This window comes from Phoxinus phoxinus (assembly GCF_949152265.1).
Source record: "Phoxinus phoxinus genome assembly, chromosome: 25".
In the NCBI taxonomy this organism is placed as follows: domain Eukaryota; kingdom Metazoa; phylum Chordata; class Actinopteri; order Cypriniformes; family Leuciscidae; genus Phoxinus; species Phoxinus phoxinus.
In genome coordinates this window covers 13,355,485-13,373,996 of record NC_136900.1, presented here as the reverse complement: position 1 = coordinate 13,373,996, position 18,512 = coordinate 13,355,485, and the positions used below count along the sequence as shown (strand labels likewise).

The window sequence follows — 18,512 nt, the reverse complement described above, 5'->3', positions numbered from 1 at the left end:
AGTGTGAACTAAATTGACTTATTATTATGTTGTGATTTTTTTCTTCTAACAATATTTAATAATAGTAATATCATTATTATATTGTGAATTATTTTCTACAGTAGAACAATATTATATTTTATTATTCATAATGTATAGTGAATTATTTCTACAGTAAAACTTTTTTTTCTTACATATTTTTTATTTATTATCCTTATTTAATTTATTATTAATATTTTTCAAATAATATGTATTATCATTATTTTTTACAAAACAACATCATTTTTGTATTATTTATTTTTATAATGTTCAATAATATTTAATAATAACATTATTATTCGTACATTGTATATTATTTTCTACATTATAACTTATTTATATATTTTTTATATTAATAGTATTTTAAAATAACATTTATATTATTACTTTAGGTCAATGACGGACTCATGGCTGATCATAATTGTGAGACTAAATTGAATATTTGATCAAATTAAATTGTCACATTTAGTAAATTAAAATATTAAAATGCTGACAAGCTACAGCATAAACATTTATATTTTTTTCCTTTGTTCTATTTATTTATATGTCCATATTATCTGGCTCAGCCTAAAGAGTCTGACGGGACAGTCTGTACTCTGTAAACTGCTGATTTCTTGAATTATCTGAATTACAATGGTGTGATCAGCAATATACACAAACAAAGAAACATTCAACTATTTTAAGTGTAAAGTCCTAAAATATCTCTTATGACTCTCCCGGCTGCTGAAAAACATTTATATTTTAGCTTAAACCACATTAAGCTGGTGTATAAAATCCTGTAGGTGATAAAACAACTATTGGCTGGGAATAATGAAGGCAGACTTCCTGGCCTTCGGGACGGTGTTTAGCCCAGCAGTAAAATTAAAAGTATAAGTCAAAGGTTCATAATAATACCAGCAGCACTTTTCACTAGACTTGTTTTTGCTTTGTTTGTCAGGTAAGTTTAAGGCCTTTCAGATAAGCATTTTCACAGCTGAAGAACATTCTGGTATCAGTGTTTCAAAGCTAAAAGACATTGCACATTTTCTTATCGCTAGACGCAGTCACATTCAGCATTATTCCCAAGAGACACAATTGAGAACCCAGGTCTGTGCAGATCCATGAACCGGGATATTTATCACGGGTCACCTCCTGTTTCCTGCATTCAGGAGGAAATGAATATGCCTGGCTTTTCTCTGCCTTGTTTTCTCAGTCTTCCTCTTTGATGAGGGAGATACACACGCTTCACGTGCAGCTTGTGGCAGAGGATGGAGCTGATAACGGGCAGGAGAAGGTGTGTTTAAGTGTGTTCACACTGTCTGATTAGACGCCGTCATGCTGAGGCATCCACAGAATCTGTATTCATTTGGTCATGCACCTGCCATCTAAAGCAAAGGGAGAGGAGCTTTTGAGAAGCTCAGTGAAATGACACTGGAGAAATGGGCATTATAGGGAGCGAGGGAGGGAGTCTTACAGACAGGTGAAAGGAAGATGTTCCCTTTTCTTGGTTGAAAATAGCTGACTACCACAATACTTTTTTTATTCTGCTGTATAGAACATGTCTACTGTGTATATTATGCATGCATGAATACCTGAATGACCCATTTAGTACATCTTGCAAAATTGCAGTGAACAACAGAATATATTGAGGTATGTATATCCCATAATGCAACATGCGTGACTCAAACTTCCATTTCCAGTAAGACTAATGGTTTTTCTTATCATTGACTTATTATATGATCAGATGTTTGTTTGTTTTTAAGTTGAATTAAAAATGTAAAATAGTTTTTTCTACAATTTTTTTTAAGTCAGTTTAATGTAAATTAAGTTGAAATTACTTAAACATACAAGTTGATTGTACTTAAAAAAAAATAACTAAATGGATAAATCTCATGGGAAAATGTCCAGGTCACAGCTCACTTAAAAAACCAGAGAGAGAGAAAAAAAGACATTTCTATAATTCTATAAAGAAAATTAAGCATGTTTTGTAGGACCTTTTGGTTTTATAATTAATCATGTTTCCCCACAAAATTTCCATCGCTGTAATTCATGCAGACATTATTTTCTCAATCATGGTTTGCGTCATTAATATATTTTTAATGCGTCATAAATCATTTTATTCCATTTTCCATGAGTTTAAATACTATAAATACTTTATTTATTTATATAGGGTTAATTGCAATTACAATGATACTATAAATAATAATAAAAAACTATTTCTTATTTCTTTAATGTGATTTTTTTATTTTATTATATTTTGTAATATATTATTTTATATACTGTATACAACATTAGCCAATTTCAAGATAAGGTGGCACTATAAACCTGTTCCCTTCGGATTGCTTTTTCTTCCCACAATGCTTTGAGTGTCGATTAAAGCAACAGGGACAGAAATAAAATAATATATATTTACGAGTATTATACACTCGTATATGTCAATATATACAGTGTGGAGTAAGCAGTTCGTTCCGAACAGAAGGAGAGAGAATACAGGAACTTAGAGGCTGTACATGTGACTGGGTGGGTGGCACCAAAACAGGAAGTGGATTGCACAACTCATAGTCAGAACAGGATGATGTTAAGGTCATTGTCTCCCATCCCCTCTACATGGGCAGTATAGATCTATCAGGAATACACTGTTCAATAAAAGCACACAAGAGTCTCGTCTGCCTGGGTGGGTAACAAATGAGGGGTCTGGCCCTGTGTGGTCCCTCCTGGCCCTCAGCTCTCCTCTGTCTGATAGTTTATCTTCCTTCTGTCCATCTCTCTGTCCCCTCAACTCTCCCGTGGCCTCTCTTCCTGTTTGCCTATCTCTACAGCACTCGTCTCAGCTTTTCTCTCTTACTAAAATATAATAGGGAGTTTACCGGCAGGATTCCATTTTGACAATGCACCTCATGTAGAGACACCTTTCCACCAGAGTTTTAACTGCACAAAAGGCAAGCAGACCGGAGAAATTAGCTCCGCTTCAGCCTTAAAACCTGCTGGTCTCAAAAAAAAGAATGGCTAATTGCTAATGCTAACTATTTTTCGAAATATGGTGTGATTGCTATGAATCATGTAACTCTAAAGAAACTTGTGATATCAAGAATCGTAAAACAAATTGTGATTTTAGAATGAATAAAATAGGTTCTCTGGACAATTTCAAATGTTTTGTTCGTCTATTTTTGTTCGTTCTTCCTGACAAAAACAGGAAGCTGTTTAGCATTTAATGCTAATGCAGCCTACTGAAAAATGCGCATTTTAGGAAATGTAGTTTGGTCAAGACTTCCATAAAAATATGAGTTATGTCTGTCAAGCTAGAAACTAAATGGTACCGTAAAAATGTACAACTTGTTTACACCACAAATCTTTAATTGAAAAGAAAGTAACAGGTTTCGCAGTGGTATTAACTTAAAAGTTGCGATATAACATATACAGCCCAGGCTGCACAATTATATTATGTTGCTTCTTGTACATTTCGCGACGCTTTCAAAGATTGAGTAGGATTGAGTCATGACATTTTGATTAAAAATTACAAGATAAAAAAATAATAAAAACGAAATGTATGCAATGATGAATCATTCACAATACGATCAATGACATGCATTTAAAAAAATAGATTGGGTGAATTTCCATTTCATGCCGACTTGGTGGAGCTCATGTGCGTTCAGCTTATAAATAAAATCATTCCGACATGACCTAAACACGCCAAAAGATTGCAATGCACTTTTTGTGGGGAGGCTTTGTAGTCAGTTACATTATTGCTCATCTCTCAAGTCAGATTTCCATTTCAACAATCTCTCTCTCTCTCTCTCTCTCTCTCTCTCTCTCTCTCTCTCTCTCTCTCCTCTCTCTCTCTCTCTCTCTCTCTCTCTCTCTCTCTCTCTCTCTCTCTCTCTCTCTCTTTCTCTCTCTCTCTCTCTCTCACTCACTCACTCACTCACACACACACACACACCCACACACTCTCTCTCGGAGATCAGGGTCATTAGCATTCCACAGGAATCAAACACCTGCCAGCCATGTGAAGCCTCACTGCGGTGAGCACAATCAGCCAAATGTTTTCCTTGTGCGATGAATGTGTGTGGCTGTCACCATTCCAGTTGATATATGTGTTCTTTGCTCTCTTTCTCTCTTGCTCCCTCCCTTCCTCCGGTTCCTCCATTCCTCTATCTAAGATTCACCAGAGGAGGTCTCTGAGGGTAAAATACCGCATAGAGGCTTCAGGTGCACCTGAGCGATACCGCACTCTGATTTACGGTCACAGATCTTGCGTCACTTTACAAAATCGCTCCAGGAGTTGTAGGAATATTGGCTGCCCAAACGTATGGCCATACTTCATTTTTCCATTTAGGACACAAGCTGGTCAGTTGCCAACCGGTCAGACGTCACAGGGTCACTACAAGGTTACATGCGACGCGGACCTCCAGTCCCCTAGGGGTGCCACAACCGTGATACCCGTAGGCAGAATTTTAAAGCAATGCTGTGACTCATATGATGGAGAGATGTGCGCTCATGCTTGTCACTTGGGGCAGCGATTGTTTTCTCTTTCTTTTTTTCGTCAGATTTACTTCAAATTAATAATACATGACAAAATATTGACTGCTTTGATTTGATCGTCTAATTGATTATATTCAGAGATAATTACGTCCGAGAAAGTCATAAGCTATGAGGATCCTTTGAGTCTCAAACAGAGCGTTGCAGTTTACAGTACTGTGTCCTAACCAGGGGAATTTGCTGAGCGTGAAACATTTCAACAGTGCCGGTACTGTATGTAAGCCTTTGCATGTTGTTGTGATACGCACATTCGAAATATTGCATATTTATTTACAATTTATTTGTATGTTAAAATACATGTAGAATCTATTGGTTTTGTATGTCTTGTATGGGCTACAATTTTGGGTGAACTATCACTTTAAGAAAGTGTATTGAGCTGCACTTCTATTCTTCATAATCTTATTTTTGCTAAAATCAAAATAATAAATAGCGCCTGCCATCATAGTTGCAAATAATCATTTTTCTCCTTTGTATTGGAACAGCTAACGGTTGGTTCTTATTATAAAGAGGTTTCAGTCTTGTGCTAGTGTCCTTTATCCTGCGTGCGTGCGTGCGTGTGTGTGTGTGTGTGTGTGTTTGGTGTGTGTGTGTGTCTGACTGATTTATGTTTGCGGAGATTTGGTCACTATTTGCTTCTTCATCTGTCCCTTCAGGGCGAAGCGGCTGTACTGTCCTTCCCCTCCAGCTCCACGGGCGTTTATACAGCTATAAACAAAATGCACATCGAATGTTGTGACTATGGCCTACTTTGTTAAGGAACATAAAGATGACGGACTGCCTTTATGTTCCAGCCGGTTTTTCATTGTTTGGCCCGACTGCAGAGGTGCTGGCAGGGGATATTAATGCTTCCTGTACCGGGACTCTGTTTTGTTGACTAGCGCAGGTGCTAACATTGTTTTATGACATAGGGAGCTAATCATGCCGTTGTTGATTTGTGCTGGAAGAATACTGTATACTGTGACAAGCTGTGAGGGGAAAAAACTAATTAAAATAGGTGCATAAAAGCATCAGAACTGAGGCTTAGCGGTTAGCATGTAGCATTTGAGTTAAGCTTGCAAATTCGAGTCTGGTTGGGATAAAATTGTAAGTCTGAAAAGAAATATCACTGGTTTCCTCAACAAATGGCACAATGTGAGGTATTATTAGCGTTCATTGCTCTCCCTAAAATCTCTAAACCGGAGTATGAGCAATAATAAATGTAGCTAATGTTCAAGGAAAGTGTATTAGAAATGCATATTAGAAATGCAGCGAGTCTTTAGTGCACCTGAGGCTCCAGGACCGGCTGTACTATTAATCTGTTTCACAGAGATGAAATTGTGATAACTAGTAAGCTGCTGTTTTCAAAGTGTTTCCACATTTCCATCTCTCATACCGAGCGAACGAGCTGCTTATTACTTAAGGAGGCACTCTATGAAAAATTTCTCCTCATAATCGTTCCATTTTTCCCTCTGCGCTTGTCACTGTAGTGGGCCGTCCTCACTGAAGAGGAAATAAGCAGCAAATGAGGTCTATTAGGCACTTTCTGTACGCTGCACTTTAGTTACATAAAAAAAAAAAGCATAAGAGGCTTAAGTCCCATGTTTTTTTTTTGTTTTTGTTTTTTGAGACATTCGATATGTTAGATAACCTAAGAACAATGCTTGAATTGAAATTCAGTTAATTGTAATTAAAAGCCTGCAATAATAATTTTATTACAATTTATTAATGCATTACTATAAAAAGTAACAATAATATTAACTCAATATGTAATATTTTGCCACAATTCATAGCATAACACAACCAAATTATGTGATAAAATCTATCTATCTATCTATCTATCTATCTATCTATCTATCTATCTATCTATCTATCTATCTATCTATCTATCTATCTATCTATCTATCTATCTTCATTGAAGAAAATATATCATGTAATATTTACAATATTTACATTTTCTGAATGTTAAGCCTCTCCGTTAATTGGTCATTTGTTGAAAGACTTTCAGGCCAAATGTTGTTCCTCATTCATGTCAAGTCCAATAAAAATAAATCCTATAATAAAATAAAAATCCTTTCAGTTTGAAGGTCCTACACGTTTACGGCTCTTTGAGACACGCCGCATTTTTCACACCCAACCTTTCTTTATGTTTGAGGATATTTCGTGTAAATAACTGTCGAGTCCAGACATGCTTACCGAGACGCAATTGAAGAGGGTTTTGGTGGAGAAAAGTGGCGAGATGAAGACTGCATTGTTGTTGTCTGCCTTGCAGGCAATCAGAACACCGGGGAGCCGATTCACTGTGTTCATATTCTCTGTTTACCCAACAAAAGAGTTTTGTCATTGCCGCTGACACCAAGGGGCACCACAGATATATCTGGGCAATTCACAGATCAGGAAAACAAGAAAAGCAACCGACTTCAGGCCATTACAGTGGTTTGCACAGGAATGAGCAGAAGGGACAGTGCAATTACGGCCATAGGAAGTGGCTTGAGTGTTTTTATATGGCTGATTTTTCCAGCTCTACCACTTCCAATCAGGCTCATATGCTAAGGAAAGTATGAATCATCCCCTTTGCCCATGTCTGTACCTCTCTCTCTCTCTCTGTCGCTCCCTCTCGAACGAGGTGGTTTGATGTCAAGGAGACACTTCAATGCACATTGGTGAGATCAGAGGAAGTAATGTGAGTAATTTATTCGTGCTGGTCTTCCATGGTTGCTTTGCATTGCAATCAGCGCACAATTGCCATAAGAGAGAATTGGGCATGGATAGTGCCTGTTTTATCTTTTATAGCTACCTGAGATACACTGCTTAGTGGACTTTCAACATCAAAGCAAGCCACATCAACTCCAGGCAAATGGCTTTCAGACAGCTAGGGTTCAGATGCCTTTATAAACAGGATCAATCGTCCCTGTCACCTTTTGCACAGAGTCGGTCCCAGCAGGTGTGTGTGCGTGTTTAAAAGTGTAAGTTGGGAAAAAAGAGCAGAGAGATTGAGATCAGTTTTGATTATACCCGTCTCTAACTGCGTGCAGTGTGATTCTCTGTCATGATAAATCGTGTTTCCTTCTGGATTTGTCACGATAAAGTTTTGCATGTGTAAACACTCCGAAATATATCTGTGATCATATCAGAAATGCGACTAAGAAGATAAACCTGATTTATATAGTTTTTGCCCTGTTCCAAAACCCAATCGCAAACTATAATTCTGCTCAGAACCCTTTCGCTTTTGGTTCGTTTGGGTTGTTGATTGGGTTTATCATTTAAAAAAAAAAAAAATTATAAATATAAAGTAACATTTTACACTTTGTCATAGTTCGAAAATTAAGAAATTAAGCTACATAAATAAAATAAATAAAAAATAAAAATATTATATTATATTATATATATATATATATATATATATATATATATATATATATATATATATATAATTATAATAATAATTTGGAATAATATATGTTAGTGTATATGTATTATATAAAATAATATTACATAATTATTATTATATAATATTACAATACATTTGGAATACATTATTATTATTAATTTATTACAATTAGCATTAATATAATATTAATACAAAATGTATTAAATAAAATTAATAAAATAATTATTGTATAATAAAATATAAGATAATGAATTAAAATTGTAATTGAATTATTAATAATTTAATAATAATATTGTATTAAATTATTATCATATACAGTATAAAATGTCAGTGCATATATTCAATAATAAAAATAATAATAATAATAATAAAAATAGGACTATTGTATTATTATTAACATAATATTAGGCCTATTTGTATTATTATTATTAGATACATTATTATTATTATTACATTATTGTTATAATATATATTCTGTATATATATATATATATATATATATATATATATATATATATATATATATATATATATATATATATATATAATATTATATTATAATATTATATTATAATTTCAATTTGGTTTTAAATCAGTTATTTGTGGTTAGGATGGTTCCATACGTTCCAGAAACCGCTCCGTTTTGATGAGTCCCTCCTGCCTCATTTAGATGTGATTGACAGCTCCACTATTATCATACTTCGGAAAAATCATTGCGATGACAAAAAGTGAGTTCAATGTAATTCTGGGTTACAATGCACACGTCTATCATGCAGTACTGTCACTCATATGGCACAAATTGTGTGAAGTTGCTGTGCTACATACAGCAAGGGGATAATTTGTGTGCGAGTTTGCATGTGTAATGCATGTCCTCATGCAGGATTACCGCAGTTATTTCCAGCACTAATTAACAACTGTGTGAGAACTTCTTGTAAGTGGAATTCTGTATGATAATCAGCCCAGAAAGGGGGAGCACATCATCTGCGTTTTAAAAACAAGGGAAACCAAGCTTCTTTTTTTTACACATGGCTGCAAGTATTCACAATGTTTTACAAGTGTTTTCATCCATAAATAAAAAGTCGTTATTTTCTCATGTCGTTTCAAACCTGTATTTTTTTTATTTTTTTTTTGTGAAGCACAAAAATAAATGTTTAGGAGAATGCCCAGGCTGCTCTTTTCCATATAATGAATATAAATGGAAATGGGCACTCTCTTCTGCATTTAATAGGTTTGAGGAACACACCAAAATGTATCATTATTTCTTGAATATTATCCTCACAGCCGTCTTTAGCAATCTAATTTTAGGCACTTCCAGTTAAATTCTAGCCCCTCCCACCCCACAGAAACTGTCTTTATGGAGGTTTTGCTGGTTTTGCTCTTCCACCCATCTCACAATCTTATTAAACTGACTTTTTTTATTCCGATGCATAAATAGAAGAACAGATCAAATAATGTCTCCTTGTAGGCACTAAATAATATTGGCCTTGAGGCTTTCATTGTACGGGAAGAAGGAATAAAAACGTAATTCATCACTGAAATGTGTTTTTTTTTAAGCATTTTATGTAGTGCTCCGCCACAGCAGAAAGCTCAAAGTACACTTTAAGCAGCTTGATAATACATGCGCTTATTTCTTATATGTATTTGTGTTATTTTTATAGTTTCTGAAAATGTATCCTTTTGAAATAAAGTGAGGATAATAATTCATTTTTTTGTCTTTTTGTCAGACAGAGAAGGATGTCCTTTAAAATAAATGGAAACGTATAGATAAAACACAGTTGTCTAGGTCAATAGAGATGATGACAAGAGGAGGAAGCTACCCATTTTCTGTTCGGCCACCTAAATTGTTTCCAGCACTTTATTGATGGAGTTTCTAACTCAAAATGCCAAAAGGCAACAGCGAGTGAGTGCGATCTTCAATTCACCGTGCCAGCTGTATAATAGGATTTTCAAAGTGCCATTTGATATGCTTTATGTATTTATTTTGAAGCGCATTAACAGCTGCGTTTGACCTTGCGCATCTCTAAGTATAACCTGGAGAAACCAAGGAGGAATTTTAAGGAGCGCTTTTAGTTTTAGGCTTAATGTGTAATATTACTAATGCACGTAGAAGCAAAAACTGAGCTAATGAAAAACATCTATTAATTTTGAGGATAAAATGAATGGATGACTTGAACCATTGAATAATAATGATATTATTAATAATAGTAATGACCATATGACTATTAGCAGGGTAGAACAGGAGTAATCTTGTTATTTTTTTCACTTTCCCAAGACTTTTGGTATTTACAACAATTATTTGAATGGTTCTTTTGGGGCTTTTAGACTTTCCAATTAAAGAAAAGAAAAGTATTTTAATGACCCAATTAGCTGCAGGGGTCATTTGACACCGAGCGTCTCCTCCTGTCTTAAAGGCTAAAACTAATTAAGACATTTCCCCAAGATTTCCACTTAAATATGTCACAGCAGACCACTGTTATTGTCTCAAAATGATCTCAATTTATAGCCAGAAATGCGATTGCGGCTGCTCATTACATTTGGATTTCTGATTGAAGTTCACAAAGAGCAGAATAAGATCAGATAAACGTCTTTTTCATTTTGCAGTTCAACTAAATTCCAAATGAAACCTTAATGACGACTTGTATGCTTCCTAATAAAAGAGTCATTTAAATTAGTGAAGCATTTGGTAGATATATTTTAAAATATTCAGCTCGTTTATATATTTGTTTACTTGTTTTTCTTTTAGTGTGGCTTACTTTACCGACTGTCTTCCTGTCATGATACCTTCCAAAGGAGGGGAAAAATCCCTGAGGGGAAAAACAATTCCAATGCATATTCTACATGTTTTTTCATACGAATTTTCTTATGAGTCTTTGTGTGTCTAACACTGGCGCAGCTATGCTTATTTGTAACACTAAGCTATCTTTGAGTGCCATGAACTACTCAAATATCAGTTAATAATAATAACTGCCTCTTTCTGTCTATATCCAGTTCACTGGCCTTGTGTCAAGATGTCTGACCTTATGAACTAAATAGCCCTGTGAATCTTCAGTCCGACCCTGAAACTCTCTTAGAAAAAGCTTTGAATGACGAGTGTTTCTGTTCTCACAATATATCATGTTGTCGAACATTCAAAGCATTCAAATGTTAGCTCACTTATTCAGAACTCAACAGTCTGCTATATTAAATATTTATACAACAACTTAAATACAAATTTAAAGATATACAACATTGTTTGTATTTACACATTAAATAATGAATGTTTATATAATGTATTGTATTGTATTTTATTTTATTTATCAGGAACAATGATGGAAGAAATTATGCAAAAATGTATAACATAAATGCAGCAATGACCCTATCACTGTGTCCTAACCGGACGCAATGCGATAAGATTCCAGCGACAAATAAATCAATCAAAACCCACAGCCAATCAGAACAGCGTGTGGGCGGAGTCTCGCGGCAAGTGCACAGCTGCAGAGAGTCATCTTGACGGCAATAGCAAGAAAATGGATAAGTAAGCTACATAATCAAACTCACAAATATTACACCATTTAAACATTATTAAAAATATAGAAGCTACTAAGTTACAAAAACAATCTTTGTTTAATTTGATCTGAGGTGAATTATCCATTGTTGCTTTTACAGCTACAAAGCTGGGAGCACTAAATGATATTCAACATTACATTACATGCTTAACATTAAATAAAGCACATAAACAGTACCTGAGATTATCATTGCCACACTTTGTGTTTGTTGTTCTAGCCAGGTTAGGTTAGGTTTGGTTAGGACAAAAACTCTGGAAAAGATGCCTTTTATCGCTTGTGGCGGCGTCGCGTCGCGTGTAGTTAGGACACGGTGTATTGGGAAAGTGCTGGTTTAGTCAGCTGTTCTGAAACTCTCTCATATTGGCACCCGTCAGCCCTTCTTTATTGTCTAGGCCTGTCATTTATTTATTGCCAGCTTGGAGGCCCAAAACTGAATGTGGGCGTATTTTTGTTGACGCCACTAAATGAGCCGATGATGGGACTTTGGGAAACTTGGGGAGTCAGTATTTATCGTGGCCCGGGGCCACGGCATCTGAGGCTACTGGGGTTGAATCTGGCCGAGGCGGTTAATGTGTGACCAAATGACAGAGAAGAGCTCAGAGGCCAGTCGCAGCTCTAAGAGATAACGTTTATTCTGACAAATGAGCCTGCCCGCTTTTCCCTCTCAGACGTATTACGCTGCATTCATTTTCCATTAAGCAACCAATGTCATTTTGTGTGATGGCTCTCTTTTTCTCTCTGCAGGACCCGTGGCTGTGATCAGCGGTGAGGAAGACTCCGCCAGCCCCCTCCATCACGTCAATCACGGCATCATAACCCCGTGTACCCTGGACGCTGGGCCAGACGCTGTGGTGATCGGTATGACCCGTATCCCCGTGATCGAGAACCCTCAGTATTTCCGGCACTTACACAACTGCAACAAGCCCACCACTTGTGAGTACCAAATGGACACCAATGTATTTTTTGTGAGTACTTGTGAGTACCAAATTGACCAAATTTTTGTTTGTTTTTTTGTTTTTTATAATGATTTTGATTTAGTTTTTTTGCAGTTCTGTTTCTTGAGTGTGCATTATTGCATGAAACATACAGTACAAGCTGTGTAGTTTGATTCCCAAACAAATGAGTCTTGTGAGCCAGTTCGAATCAAACTGAATTACCGGTTACTGAATTATTCAGATTCACTTACTGACCCGCAAGTCATTCATTTTGTCATGTTTGACTTCCATTTAAACAAGAATTGTTACTATGTTCTGTTAAGTTCTGTTCATACCGTTTACAACTATAATAATAACGGTGACACTTTACTATAAGATTTCATTAGTTAATGTATTAAATAACATGAACTAACAATGAGCAATACATTTGTTACAGTATTTATTTATCTTTGTTAATATTAGTTAATAAAAATACAGCTGTTCATTGTTTGTTAATGTTAGTTCACAGTGCATTAACTAATGCTAACAAATACAACCTTTGATTTGAATAACGTATTAGTAAATGTTGAAATTGATAGTAACTAAGATGAATAAATGCTGAAAACATATTGTTCATTCTTAGTTCATGCTAACTAAGATAGTTAACTAATGAACCTTATTGTAAAGTGTTACCATGATAACAATATTAGCGCCCACACCAACGTTTAGCTTTCTGTTGATCATAAGCACACGCTGAAGTTTTGTCATCTGCTGATTTAAATGTCTGGTCTCTTTAAAGTCAGATGGATTCTGATTGGTTGTCATTGTTTTTATCCTTCATCAGCTGGAACTATTTTGAATTCCAGTGTTATTGTGTCATTATCGTTGTGATGACTTTTCAAACAATATAATTATCTTTATCATTATAGTTAATGTTCTTGGTGTAAACTGGCCTTTATGCTGAAAGAATCAGTGAATCAATTAATTGGTCAATCAGTAAATTGATGAATCATTGAATAATGAATCAATTCAATCATGGATCAATGTAATGTTGCCATTTCTGTTTTTAACATTTGAACACACAATTTTTCACTGCATAATCACGATTCCCATTCCTGCTGCATACCAACAGACATTTTTCGTGATCCGACTTTGTTCCACACAGAAGGTGTTAGACATTCCCGAGCTCTTCATTGCCCCCTTGAGTACCATTCCAAACAGAACTGATTCAATTAAAGCCTGAAGACTGCTGCCATTTTTTAAGCTTATGAAAGCGTGCTTATTACAGTGAGTGACACCGACATTGACTGTGATTTGTGGTGTTTCTGTCCTTGCCTAAATTTTTTAGTGTGCTCAGGGAGTGTGTAAATCTTAGCAAGACTCATCATAGTTTAGTGCACCTACTGTACTGTCATATATCCAGAGTAAATTGAACTCGGGTTTAAATTTAGGTTGGCTGCAAATTCCCTCATGTGCCTCACAGATTGAATTTTAGACAAAAGCATATGCTTGAGAAAGAAAATGTAGGAAACGAGGGTGTGAAATTGAGTCGATAACTTCACATTTAAGAAGAATTTGTGTGCGCTCTCAAAGGGGTTTCAGCCACATAAAGGACGTGAATGTTTTGAGTATTTTGAACTATGTAATGCTCATTAAACATTTTTTAGATTTTCTAAATCTTATAAATGATAGTTATCTATAAGATTATACATTTTTAAAATATTTGTATTTCATGTAAATATTTTTTAAATAAAAACAACTCTGTAGCCTTTTTGCTGTGAACTTTGATGATTAGTTTCCCGAATAGATTTTAATCTGCTTTAACCAGAATGAGAAAGTCTCCATATTCATATGGTAATTTTAATATCTTGCACAATTGGCAAACCTTCTGATTTCCACCTGAGAAAAGGATTCACACTAGTCCTTTTGGGGCGCTGATGGGTTTTCTCTTCCACACGGCCTTGATCCGGACTAATCTGTGAATTATCTGTCTTTAGGATTTTACATTATTCCGGAGCTGGCAGACTGTATTCCCTCAATGCATCCTTTCTCTCCTTTCTATTCTCTCTGTACTTCCTATGAACGGTTCCATGACTTCCAAATCAAGCCAAAATTGGATTCTCAGTGGCGTGCATGGGGGAGGGAAATGGCGCTACCTTGTGTTTCCGGGCACTGTGTGCCTCTGATTTGCCCGTTCTATCTCCAATGTGGAGACAATCCCGAACTAAGCAAGCTTTGTTAAATCAGCTTAATTTCACAGGCCTCTAAAGATGTAATTCTGATTCTCCAGCCTGTTTTGAACCCCAAAAAGCAATGGAATATCATCAGTCATATTGTGCTGCTTTGTTGCCTAATAATCAAATAAATTAGATTTGTTTGTGGGCAGAGAAATGCAACTCATGCAGGATATCGCTTTTGAAGCACCTGGAGGCGACCAAGAAGATTAATTTAATTCATCTAAGCCAAAGCAATAACAACACAGCTGATTGCATAAGGTGTCAATGTCGTGTCCGAATCCTGAATCTTTCAGTCTCTATGATTTTTTTTTCAATCTGGGTAAACCTTATTGCGGATACTTTTCGCATATATATATATATATAATTTTCATTGCATTAAAGTGAAATAACTGAACATAAACATACAAGCTTGATAAAAATGATCATTCTAGAAGAAAATTTCAGAGGGCACTTAGAGGCTTTTGCATCTGAAGTCTTCATACATATATATATGTATGTATATATTTTACATTTTTAACTTTTTTTTTTTTTACATTTCTGGTGTTGATTTTTTGTTTTTAACATGGAACAAGCGGATTAGAAAATGGATAGATTTATTTCTTTCATTTTGTATATTCATTCTACTTTGAGCACTGGCAATTTGTCAGTTTATTAGTCTTTCCGGGGATCCTAATTGTACACATTTCAGTGAACTCAGATACCAACTGGAAAAAAAGGGACCCAGATGAAAAACGACAAAGCCGTAGGCAAACAAAGCCAATATCCGCTGCTCCATGAAGCTGATACACAATCAAACAGTGCCTGGTGGCTATTGAGAAGCACATGGATGGGTTGTAAAGCTGCTTGATTTGTCATTTTGTACTTTGAGAGTGGAGGACGTGGAGGGAATGAGGCATGACTAGCTGTGGATGGTGACTTTGGAGCCAGTGCAGCTTAGTTGGTAGACCATGAAATGTTTAATTTAATTAGATTCATTCCCTCTTCTGAATGTTTTGTTGTGGTGGCGTAGTGGTGAAGAAGCTGGGCTGATAACCAAAAGATTTCAAGTTCAAACGCAGCTACAGGAGATCATCGAGCAGAAGAGGAAATAGATCCTTCTGCAGTCTGTACCTCGACTAGCAGATGCTTCTCAAAATAATGAGTGGCGCTGTTTCTCTAAACCCCTCTTGAAAGATACTCCATTCGATGCACAGGCTAACCCAGTAAGCCAGAAAAATCATATTAAGTGTGGAAAAACATATGTATATATAAACACCCAGAGTTATGCTTTATGAACTGCATGAATCTTTAATGGCAAAATGACTGATTTATAATCTGCCAGGCTTGTGTTTGTGGGTGTTTACACTACAGCAAGGGTTTTGAGAATGTGAAATGTAATAGATTAATAGCATACTATTATTTTTCTTTATTATTATTTTTTATTTCCAAAACCTCTTCATTCACACGCAAAGGGGTTGAAATGAGCCGGAACTGAGAATAGAAAAACTGACTTAATGCAAGCATGAGTCATTATTAATGAAAGTCTTTTGTCCGACATTAAGCTACACCTTTAAAAAATGTAACAATTAAGTGACTAAAAATGCTGTATTCATCTTCCAGACCAGCAGTTGGCGATCTCACTTTTGTAAAGAAACACTACACGCCTAAGACCGAACACGTTATATGCATGCGCATGACACCACCGTTTTCACAAATTCCATCGTTTTCAAAAGTGTGTTTTCAGCCCCCTTAAAACACCGTTGTCGTGTATATGAACAGCCCAAGCGCATCAAAAGTTTTATGAAAAAAAACGTGTCGTGTAGACAAAAGTGTCATCGGAAAGTTGTTATATTAGTATTATTACGCTTATATTTAACTTAAACTTTAACTTAAGTAATTCAGAGGAAGATCCACAAATGTTTTCATACAAAGTAGGCTACCTTGCACTGCCAGACTAAATTCTGCTCTAGGTTAAACCATTTGACTACTTGTCAGGTCAACAGGGCTATAACAGTATTGAGATAGATATATTGGCTACAGTACGGACAAAGACACACAGCTCCATTATTACAGGCTGGCTAAATGCAAGGCCTGTAGCAATGTTGGCCAAACTCTGTGGAAGCAGTGATCCCTTTGTTCAATGGCCGTCAATTACCCAAGCCTCTTCCCTGTAATCATCTCTCTCTAGACTTCAACCCGGAACCTTCTGGCATTTTAGCAGCGAACTCATTCCACCCCAATTACCCATTAAAGGACCCCACAGAATTCCACAGCACATTTGAAAATACAAACTTCGAGTACTGAAAAATATAGTCCATACATTAGCTAGCAGCAGTTTTTTGGCACAAGGCACAAAGATCTCTACTGAAAGCATTGATATACATGTGGAGCAATGAAACATCCGTCCGTCCGTCCAGCCATCCATCATTTTTGTACATGGTAACATTTAAAATACATTAAAAGTAAATTTTTTGTTACATGGGATGGAACATTCAAGGTCTAAAGGATATACGTTTTTCATTCTTCTTTTTTTAATCTTTCTTATGATTTAAGGATTGCTTTTATTGTCTGAAACCAAGAAAAGAGAAAAGAACAGCCTTATCTGTTTTGACAGAGCACCTTTCTTTCAAACAGCATTAAATATGATGATCTTTCTCTTCTGTTTCCTGGCAAGATAAGAGAAGAAGAGTGCTATAAAGAGTTACAGACCCTTTGCTGCTGTCGGTTTGGTGCAGAGAGGTTCAAAGCGAAGTTCTGTGTGGACTAATTTTGTGTAGACTGACTTTGCTTATTTAATTTTTTTTGCAGTAAATCCCCCCACCATTGGTTTCCCAACTGGTTTTGCTTCCATATCAAGTAATTGTGTTTTTAAGTAAAACTAAAAACCAAAAAGTAGAGCTCAGTTGCTCAACAGGAGCCATTTTGTAATTTCCCCATGCAATCACTTGGATCTGCGTGTAAGAACAGCCAGAATTACCTATAAAATTCATGCCCCAATTGCGTTCCATCTCATTTTACTGGGATGCATATTTCAGCCCTGTCAGCCCAGAAGAAAGCCCTCAAGCATAGACATTTATCTCCAACCATTTAGTCAAAAAATTTCACGCAACACCCAGTTAAGTGTTGACCTCGGTCAGCAAGTGCAAAACTGTGTTAATCCAGTACCAGTGTGATGTTTCTACCAAAGTGACATAAGTGAGATATACCAGAAACTATTTCTTCCACTTGTTTCCATTAAAGAAGTTCAGAAAGTTTCGAAAGAAACCATTTCAGTCTGAAATTGCCAAAGTGCCGGAGTATAACGGCACTCTTGGGGGCCTTTTAGAAACTTATTTACTTCAAGCAACTTCAATACAAACACAATGCACTGAAAGATATGTCCTTATTTTCACAGCTTTTGTGCTCCAGACACAAAAAAGAATGATAAACCTTGGGCTTGTTCACATCCAGAGGAAGAGGTTTACCTTTATAGAATTATAAAACATGCAGGACAAAGTATAGTGTCTATCTTGGAAGCAATCCTGTGTTGTTACAGTAGAAATAGCATGATGCGCCATAGCAATAGATTCAATAACAGCTCTGAGGATGCAACAAATGCTGTTTATGGAGATGAATACGTTCTTATTCCTTGAGCATGGTGAATCAGGATATAGCTGTAGATTTAACTTTTATGATGTCTTTACGGTGGATGCCTGTTTAAGAACATATTTTGAAGAGAGTTTCAACTGTTTTATCCATATTGAAAGCCAATAAATAATAATAATATTTCAATATATCTGTATATACACTACCATTCCAAAAGCTTGGTGTCAGTACTTAAAAAAAGAAGAAGAAAGAAATTAATACTTTTGTTCAGCATGGATGAAGGACATAGACAATATAATAAAAAGATTCATATTTCAAATAAATGCTATTCTTTTGAACGTTCTATTCA

General features: G+C 35.7%; 1 protein-coding gene across 3 annotated transcripts in view; it reads left to right on the top strand.

Annotated features, from left to right (window-relative positions):
• The window catches only part of ntrk3a (neurotrophic tyrosine kinase, receptor, type 3a), a 189,968-nt gene that overhangs the window by 131,836 nt on the left and 39,620 nt on the right, over positions 1–18,512 (top strand). For all 3 annotated transcript variants that reach the window (XM_079603551.1, XM_079603552.1, XM_079603553.1), the window contains exon 12: positions 12,193–12,381. In XM_079603551.1, coding sequence (XP_079459677.1) covers positions 12,193–12,381 — 189 coding nt within the window. The remainder of the gene's footprint in view (positions 1–12,192; positions 12,382–18,512) is intronic.